Below are 21,016 nucleotides of genomic sequence, written 5' to 3'. Positions count from 1 at the left end.
GGCCGCTCCGGGAATGAAGCGGTTGTAAAAGTTGATCATCCCCAAGAACTCCTGGAGGCCTTTGATGGTGGTAGGCCGGGGGAACTGCTGGACGGCTTGCACCTTGGCGGGCAGGGGAATGGCTCCGTCCTGCGTGATGTGGTGGCCGAGGAATTCGATCCTGCTGAGGCCGAATTGGCACTTGGCTGGGCTGATGATGAGCCCGTGCTCACTGAGCTGCTGGAACAGCGTGCGGAGGTGCTCAATGTGTTCCTGCTTGGAGGAACTAGCTACCAGGATGTCATCCAGGTAGACAAAGAGGAACTTCAGGTCCCGGAGGACCGAGTCCATGAGCCGCTGGAAGGCCTGGGCCGCGTTTTTGAGGCCGAAGGGCATTCGGAGGAACTCGAATAGCCCAAAAGGGGTGATTATGGCCGTCTTGGGAACGTCCGTGGGGTGGACTGGCACCTGATGGTAACCGCGCACCAGGTCGACTTTGGAGAAGACTGAGCGGCCGGCCAGTCTAGCCAAGAAGTCTTGAATGCGGTATGGGGTACCGATCCAGCGTGGTGGCGTCGTTTAGGCGCCGGTAGTCCCTGCAGGGGCGCCATCCCCCGTCGGGTTTGGTGACGATGTGGAGTGGGGAGGCCCAGGGGCTGTTGGAGCGGCGGATGATGCCGAGCTGTTCCATTGTGGCGAACTCGGCCCGCGCGATCTCCAGCTTGGCCGGGTCCAGCCTGCGGGCGTGGGCATACACCGGTGGGCCTGTGGTGGGGATGAAGTGTTCTACCCCGTGCTTAGCAACCTTCGCGGAGAAGGTCGGGTTGGTGAGGGCTGGGAACTCAGCCAGGAGTGCTGAGTAGTCGTCTGTTGAGCGGGCGCGGCACTGCCACGCCATTTCGGCGGGTTGGGGGGGGGCCATGGCGCCCGGGACAGGTGACATGGTGTTCATGTCCACGAGGCGGCGCCGAGGCATGTCGACCAACAGGCCGTGGGCGCACAGGAAATCCGCACCGAGGAGCGGGGAGAGCATCTTGGCGGTGATAAACTCCCAGTGGTAGCGGCGGCCTGCGAGGTCGATGGTGACGGTGCGGGTGCTGTACGTCCGGATGTCGGTGCCGTTGGCGGCAGCCAGCGCAGGACCGCGGCCGCCTCGTTGGATCTCGAGGGCGGACGCGGGGATGATGCTGCGCTGCGCGCCCGTGTCGCATAGGAAACAGCATCCGGAGGCGCTGTCCGTAACGTACAGCAGCGCGCCTGCTTGCCCCACGGCCATCGTGTAGGCCGGTGTGGGGGCGGTTGGAAACGTGCAGGGATGGCTGCAGCGGCGTGCCCGTGCACCAAACCGGGTATGGAAGTAGCAATAGCCCTGGGTCGGAGGGCTTGGGGGACGTGGGGGGCCTCGTGGCCGAGCTGTGTGGCCGCGCGATAGAGTGTGGCGCGCGCGCCGACGCTGCAGAGGCCAGGTCAGGGGTGATGGCGTGGTTGGAGCTGGCGGACAGTAGCTTATCGGCTTTGTCGGCCAGGGCCTCGAGGTCCGTGAGGCTGGACGACACGATCGCCGGGTGGATGCTGGGAGGTAGTTGGCGGATAAAGAGCGTGCGGAAGAGGGAGCCGGGCGGTTTGTCGTCGGTCAGAGCAAGCATGTGTGAGAGCAAGTCTGACGGTGTGGAGTCACCGAGGCCCGGGAGGTCGAGGAGGTGGCAGTTGCGCACGAATTGGGAGGCTGTGAATTTTTTAATGAGCGCGGCCTTGAGACGTGCGTACTTGCCTTCCTCCGGAGGGTTTTGTAGTGTTGTCCAGACTTTCGTGATTGTGGAGCTGCCCAGGGAGGCGAGGAGGTAGTCGTACATCATTGCGTCGGCGGTGATGCCGCGGAGTCGGAATTGCGATTCGGCTTGAAGGAACCAGGCGGTGGCCAGGTTCTCCCAGAACTCCGGCAGCTTCACAGAAACTGCGTTTGTGTCAGCCATGGTTACGCTTAGGAGTCGTCCTGAGCGTTGGGGTCACCAATGTAGGAGTCTACGTACTCCTAGCAAAAAATACTGAACTCGGAGAGGTTCAACAGAAAAGGTTTAATTGTTGAGGCTGCATGCTGAACACAAAATGGAGTCAGAGACTACACAAGGTACAACTGTCTTTCATCAGTTCACAGCTTTGACTGCTCCTCCCCCGCTCTGGGCTTAACTATGTTGCAGATCGAGTTTCTTAAAGGTGTGATCCTTCTTAAAGGCATGACGCCTGATTTATAGTCTACGGACCGGAAAGCGGATTGTGTCCGTTCTGTGATCGGTACGCCACAATGTAAAGGCAAGCATTGTACAGGAAACTTTGTGATATCCGGCACCGACGGGACCGAGCTGTTGCCGTCCCATCAAAACTGCCGGACAAACCAGCGCTAATGTTAAAACATACGGAAGCTTTTGAGCTCCGTATCTAGCAACAAACCCTGTTGCTTAGCAACAACTTCTAAACAGTCGGCCGTAGCTTGCAAGCGTCTCTGTAGCTAAGCAACAGCTTTAGCTAGACCTTGCAGAGCCTGACTAGTGAAAAAAAAGCAACGAAAAGAAAAAAAACTTACTGAACCGACTCCTGAATTTTGCCGGTGGCTCGAGCATTCCGGACAGTTAACATCCGGATAAACCAAAGTTTCCTGTATTGTGAATTATCTGCTGTATAATCTTGTTTTTGTGTAGTTAAAAATTTTATAAATAAATTCACAAAGGTAAGTGACATGAATCAACTGAGCGGCCTGCGGGTGGCGCTGTCCAGAGAGAGTATAAATACTTGGGCACAGGCCCAGCTTGCGCAGGACATTCTTAACAGGAACTAGTCCTCCATGTTGTAAAACAGTTGATTAAAGCTTTGTTTAATGCTTAGACCAAGTGTCTAGTAGTTTTCTTACGATAGTAAGTACAGATGGAAACTATTTGGCCAACTTCCATTGAAACCTATGATCTCCCTGTCATGACCTCTTGCATGACCCCAGAGTCTTTACTATGCTATGCAGAAGATAATTAATTACAGGTATTAGTGTTCGTTTGGCTCACAGGTAGCACTATCACTTCTGAGTCAAAAGGTTATAGGTTCAACTCCATTCCAGGACCTGAGCATAAGGCTGACACATCAGTGCAGTACTGAGGGAGTCTTGCATTGATGGAAGTGACATCTTTCAGATAAGATGTTAAATTTACTTTTTAGATAGACATAAAAGAACCCATGGTACTATTCAAAGAATAACGGGGGAGTTCTCCCAGTGTCCTGGTCAACATTTATTCCTCAGCCAACACCACCAAAAACAGATTAACTGGTCATTTAATCTAATTTGCTGTTTATGATAACTTGCTGTACACAAATTGGCTGCTGCATTTTCCCACATAAGTGACAATACTTAAAAAGTACTTTAATGGTTGTTCAGCATTTTGGATGTTCTGAGGACATGAAAAGGCACTATATAAATGCGCATCTTTCAAGAAGTACTTTCTGGCATCAGTCCTAAACTTGCCTTTTACAAATTTGTACCAATGTCCCTTGAAATAGTGCTCAGGTTTAACATTTTCTATTCTACTTAGTCTTGTGTATTTCGATGTCCTCTCATATGTTTTTTCTAACTCTTTCTCATAATGCTGTTGCCTCACAGTAGGGATCAGTCCTGTTGCTGTCCCTGAAGTGCTTCCTGTGGCTCATTGACCAGAACTGGAACCATTATTGAAGTTGCAACCTGACTGGAGCACTATACAGCTTCAGCAATGGCAGTCTCAGAATTATACTCCCTTGATTTGGCAATAGAGCATTTTGTTTCTTTTGTTGAGTGCTGCTCTGCAATGCCTGGAAATGGTTAGCATTAAGTCCAATATCACGCGCCGATCTCTTTTGAGGATTTGTAGCCTGAACGAGATAGTCTGATGCTTCCTGCTTTTCTGGTGGGCAGCTTGTACAACTGCTATGTGAAATAACTCAGCAAAATGGACAACTGTTACTCCTGTGCCAGGGACACCGATTCACAGCACAATAACTGTGCCGTCTTTCGGATGAGACGCTAAACCGAGGCTCAGTCTGCCCTCTCAGGTGGACATAAAAGATCCCATGGCACTATTTCGAAGAAGAGCAGGGGAGTTCGCCCGGGTGTCCTGACCAATAGTTATCCCTTGTCAAACACCTAAAACAGATTATCTGGTCATTATTTCATTGCTGTTTGTGGGAGCTTGCTGTGCACAAATTGGCTGCCCTGTTGCCCTGACTACACTTCAAAAAAAAGTACTCCAATGGCTGTGAAGCGCTTTTGGGGCGTTCTGATAGGGAAAAGTTTTATAGAAATGCAAGTTCAATCATTCATAACCGTTTAGGTTTCGGATCGTTGCAGACGCAGATTTGTCTTCGGGAAAAGCATGTTGCTGTGAACACAAATAAAGAGAAAGGAAGAACTTTAATTTATACAGCGTCTTTCACGACCACCGGTCCTCCTAAAGCGCTTTAAAGCCAATGAAGTACGTTTGAAGTGTAATCACTGCTGTAATGTAGGAAATAAAGAGTTGGGAGAAATCGAGAAACGGCAACGGCCGTGCGCCTCACCCAGTGAGTAAAGGTGGACAAAGCCCCCAGAGGGAGCACCTGTGAGTTACCCCAGGGATGAATATGGCTAGTCGTCTCTATTGGCCGCACCAGGCTGCTTCCGTTTCCATGGATACGCGACAGGAAGCTGTGACCTGTGACCCGGTGCGGAGGTGGATCAGGTGACTGGCGCGTTGTCACGTGATGCGCGGCCGTGGCTGGCGAGCAGAAGCCGGAGTCCGGGCCACGGCTGAGGCCTGTACCCTGTTAACGGCCCTTCAAACAAGCGTTCGGACAGGTGGAAAGCCGGCGGAGCCTTTCTGTTTTATTGAGTGACATAAAGTAAGGCTTTTCGGAACTGAAACTGGCTCAGGCGTGATGGGTGGGAAATGGGGTTGGGGGGGTCAGTGTCAGTACAGAGCGGGGCCTCGCTATTCGTCTTCTGTCTGGGAATGCACTCAAAGTCCCAGGCCTGTGGCAGTTTAACAAGAGATATAAAACTGAACCCACAGCGAGCAATACATCGTGAGTGGGCGTATATCACCACTCAGTCACGTAAATAAATTGTTACAGAATAAAGACCCAAATCTAAGTGTGTTTGCAAATATAGCTCTCCATTCACACATCTCCCTTGTCAAACCTTGGTTCCCCAATAACTTTAAACATGACTGGAGCAATCTTTGCAGCAAATTTGGACCTGTTCTGACTGTCACACTTATCTTCTATTGGCTCTTTGGGGTACAGTCCCACAGGTGCTGATTCAGGACCTCACTAGAATGGCCAGACGATGCATGCTGGCAGGCTAATTGACTATGAAGGACAGCTCCGCTGATCCCAAGCCCATTCTCACTTGCCGACCACATACACACTGCATTTTTCAGCAGGAGTCACTGGATAGTGATCAGGACTGAGAACCCTGCCTCTCCCACATCCTCAGACATAAGAGGCCAATTGTAATGCCATTACTGCCCCAGCTGAAATCAGATGTCTCATTCTTTTTGAGAAAAACTATGGACTTTTCATTTGCCTAATTTCAAATGGTGCACTGAGATTGACAGCTAAACAGACAATCTGATGTGGGTTTATATTGAGATTTCACATTGCAACCAGTGCACAGTATTTATGTGGACAGATCATTGCAATTACTTAATTTGGAGGCTATGGCAAATTTATTAGCTGTTGGTCATTCAGTAAAATTTCCTTAAATTGCCCTGTTCTTCAAGAAATGTTCCCAAAAATTGCTCTGAGCATAATCTGCGTGTTTTGCACAGCAGAACTTGGAGGGAGACTCAGGTTTCAATTGTACAGTGATTTTGTGATAACACTCAATGGGAAAATTCACTGTGGCAGCTGTAATATTTTAACTGGTGATTTCTTAAATTCTATTAAATTAAAATTTGTAGCCACAATTTCTGTTGAGATCAACACCACTCTTCTGAATGTATGTGGTGTAATATAGTTAAAATTTTGATTTTAGCAGCTCACTGTTGGGGTGAGAAATTAGGGAACTCTTTATTTTATAAAGCTAGGGAACACAAAATTGAGAGAAGTGAAATCTCAGTGTGGGCAATGGCAGCAGTCTGGAGTTTTGTTCAATCAGCCCAACACATGACAATCTGTCCTAGTTTTTGCCTCTGATTGTCTGCTCAGCAATATTGAGAAGTTTTTTGGTGTATGGTATGTTTTATACTTTTTATTACATCATATACATGTTGATGCAAAGCAATTTCTGATATGCATTGACAAAAACAAATGGGCTCTCACTAAAGAAAGTGCAGCTTGCAGAATAACTGACCTGCTGGCTGAAGATCATACTTGTAAGTATCAGTTTTGAGATCAGTACCTGTAGCATATTAATGCTTTTATTGTTTTGACAAGATTGTTTATTTTCCCTGTTTCAATTCAATACAAAAGATGAAGAGTTCAATATGAGCATTTGAATCAATGATACTGACATTGGCACTCTTTTCTGGAGACTTTTCTGCAGGGCAATGGGGAAAGAACAGGGAGTGGGACAAATTGTATAGCTCTTTCAAAGAGCCAGCACAGGCAGGTTGGACTGAATGACCTCCTTTTGTACTGTGATTCTCTGAGTCCATTAGCTGTGTATCTGGGTTCAATTCTGAATTTCCAGTACTTTTCTGTTTTTCTTCCTCCTCGGCTCTCAAATTTTCTGTTGCATTTTATCATCATCATCATCAACAACTTGCATTTATATTGTGCCTTTAACATAGTAAATCGTCCCAAGGGACTTCACAGGAGTGTTATCCAAGCGACATAAGGCGCTATTAGGACTGGTGAGAGGTCGATTTTAAGGAGCGTCTTAAAGGAGGAGAGAGAGCTAGAGAGGTGGAGAGGTTTAGGGAGGGCATTGCGGAGCTCGGCTGAGGCAGCTGATGGCACGGCTGCCAACAGGGATGTGCGAGAAGCCAGAATTGGAGGAGTGCAGTGATCTCGAAGGCTTGTAGGGCTGGAGGAGGTTACAGAGATAGGGAGGGGCGAGGCCATGGAGAATTTTAAAACTGAGGTATTGCCGGACCGGGAGCCAGTGTAGGTCAGCGGGCGCAGGGGTAATGGGTGAACGGGACTTGGTGCGAGTTAGGAATTGGGCAGCAGAGTTTTGGTTGAGCTCCAGTTTGTGGAGGGGAGGCTGGCCAGGAGAGCATTAGAATCGTCAAATCTAGAGATACTAAAGGCATGGATGAGGATTTCAGCAGTGGATGAGGTGAGGCAGGGGCGGAGATGGGCGATATTACGGAGGTGGAAGTAGGCGCTTTTTTACATGCTTACATTGCAAGTGCATTTACTTGAAGCTGTGTAAGGTAAACATGGCTTGCAAGTACATTTACTTGAAGCTGTGTAAGGTAAACATGGCTTGCAAGTACATTTACTTGAAGCTGTGTAAGGTAAACATGGCTTGCAAGTACATTTACTTGAAGCTGTGTAAGGTAAACATGGCTTGCAAGTGCATGGAAAGGTGAATTGTTCCTGGAGCTTTACTCTTGTCTCATAACTAAACATTGTGTTTGTGGGTTTTGATGCTGGTAGAATGTTGAAACATTGAATGTCACTGGATAGGCGCTCTCCTAATCTGGCGGACTCTCACTGAAATAAAATTATACATCTCTCTGGCCCAGATCAGCGCTGGTCATTGTTGGGACAATTGAAAATTCCACACACACACGGGGTTGAAATTACTCCCAACACAAATTGGGAAAATGATTCTTTTCCTTAATTAATGACCAGCTAACAAAATTACATTCTCAGAAATCATATTTCAAAGCTGCGATTTCTCACAATTTCATTAGTGATGTTTAATTATGGAGAAATACAGGAATTTTCCTGTTTTACATTTTGGAAATTTAGAGCCCATAGGAGAAAATATTCATTTGATTTGCGCCCTTCCGTTAGCGCCCCAAGAGGGCGTTAATGGGGCGCAAAGTAACTAGCGCCCGGGCACAGTGATGTTTGCGCCGCTCGCGAAATTGATCAGACATTTTGCGGCGGCGCTAAACACTACTGCCACGATCTCCTATGCCCGCAGATTGTGACGTCAGTCGAGCGTGCAACGCCCCGGACCAGATATTGAGTGGCGCCCCCTGTCTTTCTGCCTGCCACTAGCAACGACAGGTTGAGGGGAACGTTTTGCAGTCGGGAAGGGACTGGGGGAGCGCTATTTAAAGGCAACTGCTTCCTGCCTTTTTTTGTCGGGGACATTTTTGCACCACGCATTCTGAGAGAGAGAGAGAGACTTCTGGAGAGATTCAACGCTGTGTGAAGGAGTTTTGGGCACTGACCAGCACTTTGCAGGTTCATTTTGATTTGACCTTGCATCGATTTAGAAGAGACTATGGGGCTGCACTCTGAGCTCTTTCCATGGGCCTCGCCATTGTTCTTTCCAGCAGATTTGATGTGCAGGTCTCTCCAGGCTGAGATTCAAGGCTGCAATGAGCAGGGTGTGGATGGAGAGCAAGATCGACCCTCCCCTTTAAGAACTGGCCAGCACCAATGTGCCTGTGTTCCATTGCTAACTGACATCACATGAGCTTCGCCAGCGCTCTGCGGTAGCGCCTCACTCCTCGGTGTTTGCGCCTTAAGAGAGGTGTGTAGCGCCTGATTTAGCACTCCAATCACCTCCAGGGGTCGATAGAAGCCAAGTTTGCAGTCAGAGGTGATAATTAGTGGCAGGTGCTAAACTTTGCGCCCAGCTGATAATTGTGCCCCAAACGGGGCGATACTGAATTTCTCCCCCTTAGTCTCTGCGGGGCATGCGCTTACTGCACAATTTTAACATGGGAGGCCAGAGTGCATATAATTTAATTGCCCTTTTTGCTGGAGAATGGAGTATTTTGCAGAATGTAGAGAACAAAAATTAAAATGCAAAATTTATGTCAACAATTTCCTCCTGCTTTGGAATACTGTACTATTATGCAAGTACAAATAGGTTCAGTTTTTTAATGTAATTTCCTTATTTGCAGGCGATGCATCTTAAGTGGTTTATTAGCCTGTAGTACAGAATATCTTTGCTATGGAAGGATCTTCATTGTACCTGGCCACTGGGATGAAGAATGCGAAAATGCATCCATTTGGGAGAGAGGAAGAGGATTCGTTGGAGAGGCTGTTTGTGTTCTTCTGCGAGCACTTGCGGCAGGGACAGTGGGCCTTGGCACAAGCCTGCATGCCCCAGTTAAGGCAATGGCAAGGAGGTGGTGCAGAACAAGTGAAGGAAATCCTTCAGGCAATCGTCGTCTGTCCATACAAGCTAAGGTGAGGACTTTGGAGGAGCTTATAGAACCATACAAATTTACAGCACAGAGAAGGCCGTACAGCTCATTGTGTCTGTGCTGGCTCTTAGTTAAAGCAACCCAAAACTGATCCCACTGTCTGATCTCTTCCCATAGCATTGTATCTTTCTATGCTCTATCCAATTTTTCCTTAAAATTACATAGAATTTTACAGCACAGAAACAGGCCATTCAGCCCAACAGGTCTATACTGGTGTTTATGCTCCACACGAGCCTGCTCCCACCGTACTTCATCTCACCCTATCAACATATCCTTTTATTCCTTTCTTCTTCATGTACTTATCTAGCTTCCTCTTAAATACATCTATGTTATTCGCCTCAACCATTCCATATGTTAGCAAATTCCACATTCTCACCACTCACTCAAAAGAAGCAATGGTGTTTGCCTCAACCATGCCCTGAGGCAAAACCCTCCGAGCTCCAACAATGTTCTGTGTAAAGAGATTTCTCCTAAGCTTTCTCCTCACTCTTGGTGATAATCTTAAATTGATAACTCTCATCAATGACTACCCAAGCAGAATTTTAAAAACTTTTAATAAATCTCTTCTTAGCCTTCTCTGCTCCATTGTAAACAATCCCAATACCTCAAGTGTCTCCTCATAACTTTAGTTTCCCATTTTTGGTATCATTCTGGGAATCTACACTGTATGCTCTTTATGGCCTTAATGTCCTTTCTATAATGGGGTGCCCAAAACTGCACACAGTCCTCTAACAGTGGCCTAATCAATGTCTTGTATAAATTAATGATTCTTTACTCTTGTACTTTATGCCCCTATTTATAAAACCCAGAGTTCTATTGGCCATTTTTATGGCTTTATGTACCTGGACACTCTCAATTACATATTTGAACTCCTCAGCCTCTCTGTTCATCCTTATCCAGTCTTTCCATTAGGTATATGCTTCTATTGCTTATACAAAATACTGCAGATGTAAGAAATCTAAAATTGAAACAGAAAATGCTGGAAGAACTCAGGCGGTCAGGCCGCACTGATGGAAAGAACAGACAAGTTGATGTTTTGGTACGTGTCTGTACCGAAAATGTCAACTGCCATTCCTTGTTTTATGTTTTCTGCTAAAATCCAGTACCTCACATCTGTTCTTATTAAATTGCATCTGCCAGAGTCAGCTGACTGCCCATTTTGCTAACCAGTCTATGCCTTCCTGAAGTCTTTTACAGTGCTCCCTGTATGAAAGCATCTATGGTGTGGCCTTCATAGCTAACTCATCTAAAACCCTTGTCATGGAATTACTGCTAACAACTTCCTTGGCAGTGCCATCTCATAGAATTAAAGAAGCATTCTGTGTCTACACTTTCGGTTCCTTCTGATATGATAGCTTTGGATGTACTGTACTGAATTGGCATTATGTACCTGTTGGTATACAAAAACATAGTTTATTTTATTAGGCTATTGAGGAATAGCAATCCATATATATTGCTGCATCTCAATCTACTGCAACAAACTTGTACAGCAACAGGCACACGATCAATTCACTGCAACCAAATCCATCAAGCCAAAAGGAACGGAAAGTATGATTAATAGATATAGAATGCCCCTTAAGTTCGTAATGCCTTTAGCATCTGTAAGCCAATAGGTTAGTACATTGGTATATCAAAATGCTGCATCAAGGATTGTTGGGACATGGGGTTCTGTCCTTATATTTCCGTGCAATAATCTATATAATTCCTTTTTTTTCTCCTCAAAAATGTTTTCTCCGCTCCTCCTTCCTGAAATTATTTGTTTCTTGCTTTAGTGAGGTTCCACAGATGCTGGCAGACTCGGGTACCTCACCCAAGTGGGGTCTTGGTAGGATTTTGATTGCAGGGGTCAGCACAGACCACGTGTAATCCTGTCCTCAGCCAATGTGTATTCATGCACACTTCCAGTATGGTCACTGAGCAGTGATCACTCTGGTTGACTTTTCCCCTCCCAAACCCAGGGGTGCTGAGGCCAGTTTGATTGACGAACTCAGCCCAGCCTTGGGTTCTTCCCGGTCTATATGGCTTGGCTATTCACTGGATAAACTTGCAGACCCATAAAGGGAGCGCAACAGATGCCTTTACATGAGCTGCTGTATATTTTTGCTTTCTCCGTTCTTCAGAGCATTAAATATTTCAAAACTGATTTGAAGACAATGTTTCAACTGTCACAGACGCCGTAGTTTAAAAAAAAATATTAAACGCATTTAATTTTCCATTGACTTTAAAAACTCGTCGCGGGTGATTTCTGACCAGTTGTTTGTGTGCAGGTGGGAGTCGGTTTCTAGTCCTCATCGACTTGCCTGGTTGTGGCTACTGGAGCTCGAACTGTGGTGGTCACATGATCAGGTAAATGGGCACTTCAAGCACTCGGTGATTCTGTGGATATTGTTAATGTTAATAAAATTTTACATTCATTTCCAGATGTCTAATTCTTTGGAGTCTAAAATAGCTATTTTTTTGCACCAGACATCGCTTCCACCATTTGTCAGGAGCGAGATTGAATTCTTTTTGCTACTGGAGCAGCTACAGCCACAGATCTCGCAAGATGTAATAAAGGTGATGTAAATATTGTCTTTAAATTATTTCAGTGACACTTTTTATTAAACTGAGCAGTTATTTGAGACAGTTATCAACTATTACTGCAATTCTTGTGTAGTTTAATGCTATATTATGTTGCTGCGTAATTTGTGAAATCAAGTAACAGTGATGTTCCTCAGAACATTTAATGTATTGACGTGTTGAACTTTCAGTAATATTCCTGGGTTCAAGTATAATTTAGTTAGTAATGACAGAACTGGATATGCTGTGATGCTAATCTATTATATTCTCTGTGCAGGAGCTCCATGATATTTTTTTAAACTGTCATAACCCTGATCTGGTGATTGAGAAGCAAGTGGACTTCAGCGTCTATAAACTAAGTCCTGAGGCATTTTCTTCTTTACGGAACCTTTTGTCCAGCAGCCCTCAGCTTGTGCAGGCTGTGGTTGCTTACTTGCTGGTAGAAAACAGCAACAGTTCTGCTGTGGAATACAACCACATGCTACAGAAACTATTTGTTGACTTTCTGCGGGATGCTCTATGTTCCCTGAAGGCGGCTCGCCAGGGAAAGGCCAAGAATGGATCTGTCATGGATGTACACGAGCGGATCACAAACCAAATCTATTCTGTTGTTTCTGTGCTTACTTTCGATGCGGAAAGGCAGGCCTGTGAAATCCGACAGTTGTGTGAGGAACTCTATGATGCTTGCTGTGCAACAGAATGCGGACTGAGTGAGGAGCGTTTACTTGGCTTTATGCTTAGAAAACCGAACCAGACTCTGATCAGTTTGTACAGCACTGTATCCATCGAGAAGAGTAAAGAGAAGCTAGTAGCGCAAATCTCACCTGAAAGAGGTAACCAGCGGCTTGTCCTTTCATCTTCCTTCAGGTGCCCACCTCCCATTCTAGTAATAGAAAGAAAGAATTGCATTTTGATTTCCTTTATTCCTTTTCAAGCTAATAATTTACAAATACTTGAATCATTCTTTTATTTTCAAGTTATTCCCCCCACTCCACCCCCATTTTTTCCCCCTTCCCTGAATGCAATAACTTGTACTTGGATGCAGGTGCTAGCAGCTCTCATGCACCTTGCTCAGGTGGCTATTCTTTGCGAATGAGCCCAGACGTTGGGTGCCATGAGATCTTGGCGGTATGATGAGCAAGCGCAATCCTGGCATCAAACAATATCCACGTGCACACTTTCCCAGCAGCAGGCATTCAGTAAGGTCACCTGGCTGACTTTTATTTTCAAACTTCTCTCTGGTCCAGGGCCAATTTTAACACACCCCTGACTAAGATCAACTAAATCATCATAGACCAAGGACGGAACTTGGGATTTATTTGGTCTGTCTTACTCAGTACCACAATGGCAGCTGTTCCCCACACTGTCCCCAGCTGTCACCATCACTATCCAGCACACTTGTGTGGTTCCACCATTTATTTTTTTCTTGTCAGCAGAGTGGCGGATGTATTAAACTTGGTGGCCTGAGTTATAGTCACATGTAAGCTTAGTTTTCCTGGTTTCTGCTCCTGTTGTGCTTCCAAAAACAGGAAACAACGCCACCTGGTTAAAAAAATACAGAGAATAATTTCCGGTAATAGTACAGACATTCTTTGTGACCGTGAGGACCTCCACACAAGGAAGAAAAAAGTTAATTGTATTTCTAGGATTTAAAAACTATTTACCAGACTCCTTATGGCCTTGAGCTACCTAATAATTGGGGATTTTGACCTTCCCAGACCATATGCTTCACTGTATTTTATTTGTCAGGTGCTAGGTTAAAAACCATATTAGCATCTGATGAGTAGCATTATTTAAAATGTAGTTTGACGCCAGGGTTGAAGCATTTATTTTTAAATTATTTGAAGTATTAGATCGTTTACTCCAGGTCCCCATTTAAAAAAAAAAAAGGTATTTAACTTCCTCCTTGCCGGACATTCTCCTGCCTGAAGGACTGGCTCGGCAATGGTAGTCGACCTGCTGCAGCAAGTTGCTACGGACATCTTAGATGCCCCCCTCAAGCTTGTCACTGGAAGGTGCTTCAGAGCACCAGTATCTTTGTATGTGTGTGAGATGAGATGCACTATTTGACTTTTGTAAGTTTATTTTTCAGTTTCTCTTGAACTATCAGAAGCTGAAAAGGTTACACTAACATCATTTACAGACTCTGAGGAACCTCCTGCTTGGAAGGCAACTTACTTCTACAGCACAAGCACCAGTAAGCACTTCCTGGAGCAGGTTCTGGTATGTATTGGGACTGAAGGAACAGCAAATGTTGATTTTGGTATTTGAGTCAAATAAAGTTAGTCAATGATGAATGTGGAATAATAAAGTTCATATAAAGAAATGTCCACCAAGTACCTATCATCTCCATGTTTCTTTTATTGGCCTAGAGGGGCCATTTTAAACCTCCATGTCCCACAATGATTTATTTTTGTAACTATAAAATCCAGAACTCTGAAATTTAGTAGAGAGCAAAGCTACCAGGGACTAGTAAAAAAAAAATAAAAGTGGTCATATTTTCTTTTAATTTATAAACTAAGTGAAGGGTCATGGTCCACAGTGCAGGATACCACCAAGGCGAAAAGAGAAGAAAAGATGGGATATCTCATTAATGGTCGGTTAGATGATGCTTAGCTTTTAAAAGCCTGTAGGTTGTAGGAGGAAGGGATAAATAAATAAATATGTTTGTAAATGCTGCATTTACCATTCTGAGGTCCATGGGAGCCCCCTTGCCCATGGTTTCAGCTGGTTACTTTGGTCTAAGGAGAAACCTTTAAGAGGAAGATTATCTCGTCCAGCTATCTTCATCTTCAAAAATATGCTTCTTTTAGTGCAGAAGCGTCAGATGAACATCACTTTTATTTTAAAAAGGAAGGCAGCAAAAGGGGACTAGGTGGCATTATAGATTAACACACTGTCCTTTCTCCTGTGATACATGGATTGATGCCCAGAGCAGTGATGGGATTGGACACCTCCCTGCCAGCTGCAAGAGACTCTAGTGAAGTGAGTCTAGGAATTCTCAGCCAGTTCCTAGCGGATATGAGTTCACAGTACAAATGTGCCCCAAAAAACAGTTCAATGTGATGCTAAATTCACCATCTTAATCAGATGGCCACAAGAAATGTGGTAAGCGTATCATGCTTGGAAGGGAAAAGGTGACTCTGGACCTGTGGTTCCCAAGGCTCTCCACCATTGGGGTTTTCCACGTGTCATTTCTGGGTTCGTTGTAGACTAATTAATAGAGCTGCATTGCTTTGACTAGTCAACAACTCCATTATCATTGTATCATGCAGTCAACTACCAGGATGGTAGAAGGCAAACTAGATGAACTGTGGTCTTTTTTCGTCTAGCAATTTCTTTGTTCCTATATTCCTAAAAAGTGGCTGGTCTGGGAAATGGGAATATCACATTTGTGCAGTATTGATGTTGCTGCACATTGGCTGGACAATTGGATGGCACTGCAGTCTGCATCTAATCCTTGCTGGCTCAGTTAGTAGCACGATTGCTTTTGAGTCAGAAGTTTATGGAATCAAGCCTTACTCCAGGACTTGAGCACATAATCTTGGCTGACACATCTTTGTAGCACTGAGGGCCTGTTGCATTGTCGGAGGTGCCGTCTTTTGGGTGAGACATTAAATTGGGACCCTGCTTGCCTGTTTGAGTGGATGTAAAAGGTCCCATGGTACTGTTGTAAATAGACTAGGGAGTTCTCCTGGTGTTCTCCCCAACATTCCTCTTTCAATAAGTACCACCAAAAAATACTGCCTACATAACACTGGCTGCACTTCAAAATGTAATTAATGGCCCAGAAATTCGGGTTGGGGGCTTCATGCGGGTGCAAGCCCCCGATCTGCACTTACCTTGCGCGCCGGCCGTTGAGCTGTGGGCCCACGTGGAATTGCGATCCGGGGCCTGGTCCAGCTGCTGGCGCGCAGTGCTTGCATATCCCAGGGGCGCAGTTAGTTCGATGCGTCCCCTGGGATCACGTGGGCCATGGGCAGCCAATCGTAGCAGGGAATGCTCCATTCATAAGTCTGACAGGAAGTGCTGTCAAGACTTATAAATACTATGGCCCCAAAATAGCACTAAATCTTCAAATACATTTTTTTTTAAATCACATTTTTTAAATAAACTATAAATTACACAAAATAACTCTTAAACAATAATTTAAATTTTTGAAAAAATAATTTTATACTCTAATGGGGCTAAAAATAAACTTACCTTGCTTTAAAGTATTTAAAAATAATAAACCTGTGGAAAAAATGTTTTAATTTTAATTAATTCACCACTTACCTTGTAAAAAGCAGGCCTTACGCCTGCTTTTTATATTTCTAAATTCTGCAGGCTTACCCTCCCGGGAAAACCTGTTTTAAAAAAAAAAAAAAAAAACAAAGTTCGATGCGCACGCGCAGCCCCTCCTGCGCACGCGTTCGACCTCTGAACCTCTTCATTCAGAGGAACGGAAGTGCCGGTTTCCCGCGCATGCGCAGTGCATGCAGGAAACCGGCACTTCCATCGGGCCTACGGGTGAGTACTCCATGCGTACTCACCCGTGGAGACCCGAATTTCTGGGCCGATGGGTTTTGAAGTGCTTAGAAATATCCCAAGGACGTGATAAGGCAATCTTCAGATGTAAGTTCATACTTATGATATATGACCTGGAAGTACAAAATATATTCTGTTCCCCAACAGTGATATGTCTTACCTTCATCATGATCATAAAATACCACTCAAAAATGTTTCCCCAGAAAAAATGCATCAATGCTTGGTCTAGAGATCATGGGCGCCATGTTTTGCAACATTAAGGAGTTTGCTGTAGAAAGTAGTAGAGTTGAAATCACAGCGCACTTTTAATCTCACTGACTACACAAATAAAACCATGCACTGTAAATGATGCATTTCAGTGCTGCTGCTTTCTGTGATGACTACTTCAGATGCACACATTATGCTCTGTAGAGATTTCCCATTCCAACCAATGCTCTTTTTTAAATTATAGTCTTTACGGAAGCAACTTTCATAAGTGTTGAATATGTGTTTGTGCCATAACCAGTTGGAGCATCAACATTGAATACAGAGCAAGAGGATTCAGGGTTGATTTCCTACCCTGCATACATACTGTCTGAATTTTGGTTTAAAGCTTTAATTTAAAACGTTTTTTTTGTATTGAGTTTAATAAGGTGTTGGGCTTATTCAGCAACTGGATAGAAAAGATCAAAATACAGGTTGGTAAATGATCTCCCTTCACCATCACAGTAAACGTTCCAGTTGGAGGCTTCACTAACAGTGATTGCAGGCTCTAAAATCTTTTGTGAACGTTTTAAACTCTTTTCAGCACACCAGTGTAGAAAAGAGTTGGAGGGGAATGTCAGCTCCGCGGTTCCCTTTTCATTTTTATTCAGTTACAACAGTATTGAGAAAACAAAAGACTGAGCATAAAAAATCACCTAAATTAAGTCTATTGGGAAAGAGTAATGGACCATTTGACCTTCTACTATGCATGTTTATTATAGATTTTTGCTCATGTGAACCAAAAAAAAAGGCTCACAGAAGTTGTGTTATGAGGCCCACACTCGTATCTGGCAGTTACTGAGGTTAAGAATGAGTTTTCACTCCAGCTGTATTAGATTGATTCCAATCTGCCACTAGATGTCCCAGATGTTGGGTTGATTATGACTGTTAGGTCATTTTATGTGCTTAGTTCACTATGGTGCTTTGTTGTATGCAGAGTGTAAAAGGACTACCGATTGAGAGGGCAGTGCAGTATAGCGATGGCCAGAGTGGTGGTGTGCTCTGACACTGTGCAGTGAATCAGGCTGACGGTCACAATCTTTCAGATTAATGTTTGTCTATAAAATCTCAGTTATAACTGAAGGGATTCTGTAACTTTCTAAGCTGGAATCACTTGCCTTCATTACTGGTGACCAGCTGCTATGTGGGCAGTGATGCACGTGCTTTGCTTCCGATAAACAGCGATCACTTTTTGTTTCCTGTGCAGAGTCTGCACCCAATTAATTTCTGTTTTCTTAGGCAGACTTTAAAACATAATTTGTCTTTATTTTTTTTTACAGTGAAACCCCCACTGATCCTCTGTTATATTTTCTCCAACAGTATCATTTCCTTGTTTTACAATGCAGGTGCTTCCTCAGATGGCGTAGTTATTGTAATATCCAGTCAATTATAGTATTATACATTGGGCAAAGTAATCCACTGCAGATCATTTCTTGATAAAGCTGTGTGTTTGGCACTGTAATTTAGATTATCTTGCGTGATTTTAATGGAGCAATGACACTGAAAATATGGACAGTTGATGTAGTTGTTAATGGCTATTGTAAGTACAAAACTTGACCCAAAACTGAGTGCATCCATCCCCATAAAATTGAAATTGTATGTGATACTAGAAAATAACTCGATTGATTTCACCTGAAATAAGTTGGGACAGTCTTAATCCTTTATTTTAATGCTAACTCTGCTAACACCCGAGAGAGCTTCATACTGGTAGTAAGTGCCTGAAGTGGGCAAGTTTTTCATTTTTAGGCACCCGCATCCTCCCTTCAGGGGTACAGTACTGCTTTGTAATCACTGTCAGTATCATTAATCTAATTTTGGCAGTTGTGCAGTGCCAGCATCTCTCTTTCCCCCCCCCACCTTTCAAATGTCTACTCTGGAGACATAACAGAGCAACACTAATTTCAATAGGAGCATCACCTGGACAGCAGTCTTCCTAACATTAAAATTGAACTTCTGTCTTGATTTGACATTGGGCTTTACATTAAAATGAGAGGTAGATTTATGATCATATAGTGAATACAGGCTGCTTGTGTTCTCATTTATTATATGTTTTGTTTTGGTAGGTTACTGCCCTGCAGCTAATAAAGCGGGAGGATTACAGCACTTTAAGCAAGTTGCTGAAGAAGACGTTCAAGCCTTTTGCACGTCTCTTGGTGTTGCTGGGATGGACTTATTGCCAAAGTCTGGAATCGGCTCAGACTCTACTACGCACTCTCCTTGAAAGCAAGGTATGGGTGAATTGGTGGTGATAAGTAGCGAAATACTTCAGTTACACAGCCACTATGAACTTATGGTTTCTCATTAATGGTGATAGCATAAATGGTTCAAAACGATTGCTATGTGAAGTAAACATGGCCACCTGTACAAGTCACTTTTATTTTGATTTTATAGCAGGTATAATAAAATTTGGGCTATATAAATGGCCTAGCAATGCTAAATTCTCAACAGGTTTTACTTTTTTAAACCAAACAAATTCATTTCTGCATCACCTACATTGCAGCATGTCTGATCTAGCAAGTTACGCTGTTGAGTTCTGGTCTAGTTTATTCATTGACTTTGAGGCTATTTGGGAGTCCAAAAATCATGAGCACTTCTGCATCTTATGATGTAGAGATGTTAGTTTTTAACATTTTGTTGAATTTTCATCATCAGCAAAGAAAAGTCAGAATTCAAACCATGGGGGTTGAAGGGATTAGATGGTGCACTGGTTTTTGACACCCCTGGGACCTGAGCTGTCTATGCTGGCTCTAAAGGTGAAATGAATTTGGGCAGTCTCAGTAAGTTCTTAGTGATTGCAGACTTGTAGACTAATTTGACACTAATTGGCAGAGATGCTCAGCAATGACTGGAGTCAGAGAGAGTGCTCTTCCAAAGTTGGTCTGACACACATTGGGCAGAGAAGAGGGAGTTTTTGGCTCAGTAGCAGCACTCCCACCTCTGAGTCAGAAGGTCATGGGTCCAAAGCCCACTCCAGAGTCTTGAACACATATCTTGGCTGCCATATCAGTGTAGTGCTGAGGGAGTGCTGCACTGTCGGAGGTGCCATCTTTTGGCTGACATGTTAAACTGAGGCACTGTCTGTCCTCTCGGGTGGATGCAAAGGATCCCACGGTGCTATTTGAAGGAGAGTTGGGGAGTTCTGCCAGTGTCCTGGCTAATATTTCTCCCTCAACCAACGTCACTAAAGAACCCAGATTATTTGATTATTTGTCTCATGGCAGTTTGTGGGACCTTGCTGTGTGTAAATTGGCTACAGTGTTTGCTTATATTAAAACAGTAAGTATACTTCATTGGCTGTAACCTGCTTTGGGATGATGTGAGGTCATGAAAGGTGCCATATAAATGCAAGCTCATGCTTTTTCTTCTACATCTAGCTGTGCTGTATCTGACCAAGTTCTTCCTGCTGACACTGCAAACTAGAAAGTCCACTAACCACCTTCATGTCAATGAAAATTTGAACAAAATAAAAAGATAAATTCCAGCCCCAAAATCCTGCCCCTCTGTGGATTTATTTGGCAAAATGTTGCAACCTTATCTTTCATATTGATTTGCTTAAAAGAGGCATTATAGCACAGCTTTGTAAATAAGTAACACTGTTCATGTGCATTGTGATGTTCCTCCCTTAGGAGTTATGTTGTGATGCTGTACTCCAAGACTTCTGTAGTGGACTGTCTTCTCATACCGAGGTACTTGAGTGGTGTTTGAAACGAAATAGGTAATCACCTTGGTATAATTATTTTCCTGTCCTCGTTTCTCTCTACTACAGTCTGTTAAGTCTCTAGCTTTACATCATTGAAGTAATTCTTTTCATATCACAGAAAAATTTAATCTAATAAATATTTGCTGATAAATCCTCTCGGTCCCAGGTTTGATTCATAGTCTGTGCTGAGTTAGCTGATCTCAGCAAGAACACTATATTTAGTTTTAGTGTCTCGGGGCTAGGTACTGTGGGGAGGGGGAATAAACTAGGGTGCCTGTTATCCTCTACTGGAAAATGCAGCTGATAGGAAGTTGAGTGAGGGCTGGATTTTTGGGGGAGGCCCATGAGAAGCACTTCTGGCCCCACCAATTAAAAAAGATATTTCCTGAGCTTTTTTCTCTACTCCGCCCATTTGTATCTCAGAATTGCAATTGCAGTTCTATGTACATCATGGGATCCAGATTTGCATACCTTAATGAGGCTCCAGCCTGCTTTAGGTGGCCACCTGGCCTGTCCTTGTAAAGGTTCCCAAAATGGCAGCAGGAGCGATTGGAGCAGGTACGGGGCAAGTGCAACAATTCAATTTTAGCGCCCGCGTGGCAGACCGAGTTAAAATCGGTCCTATTGTTTTGATTAATGACGAGCCAAAGATGTGTGTTCTGATCTCGTGTTC

General features: G+C 44.3%; 1 protein-coding gene across 2 annotated transcripts in view; it reads left to right on the top strand.

Annotated features, from left to right (window-relative positions):
• Window positions 1–4,507: 4,507 nt before the first annotated feature.
• The window catches only part of zfyve26 (zinc finger, FYVE domain containing 26), a 119,636-nt gene continuing 103,127 nt past the window's right edge, over window positions 4,508–21,016 (top strand). Inside the window, exons 1-8 of one of the 2 annotated variants that reach the window (XM_086003513.1) lie at window positions 4,508–4,872; window positions 9,009–9,297; window positions 11,582–11,660; window positions 11,781–11,870; window positions 12,151–12,706; window positions 13,966–14,096; window positions 18,707–18,871; window positions 20,270–20,358. In XM_086003513.1, the coding sequence (XP_085859639.1) occupies window positions 9,059–9,297; window positions 11,582–11,660; window positions 11,781–11,870; window positions 12,151–12,706; window positions 13,966–14,096; window positions 18,707–18,871; window positions 20,270–20,358 (1,349 nt within the window). In that variant the 5' untranslated portion in view covers window positions 4,508–4,872; window positions 9,009–9,058. The remainder of the gene's footprint in view (window positions 4,873–9,008; window positions 9,298–11,581; window positions 11,661–11,780; window positions 11,871–12,150; window positions 12,707–13,965; window positions 14,097–18,706; window positions 18,872–20,269; window positions 20,359–21,016) is intronic. The other variant, XM_086003512.1, reaches the window with a different exon arrangement.

Source organism: Somniosus microcephalus, chromosome 12, assembly GCF_052327205.1.
Source record: "Somniosus microcephalus isolate GS21.2 chromosome 12, FLI_Smic_1.0, whole genome shotgun sequence".
Classification (NCBI taxonomy): domain Eukaryota; kingdom Metazoa; phylum Chordata; class Chondrichthyes; order Squaliformes; family Somniosidae; genus Somniosus; species Somniosus microcephalus.
The sequence above is the reverse complement of the archived record's forward strand: the minus strand, read 5'-3'. Positions and strand labels throughout refer to the sequence as shown.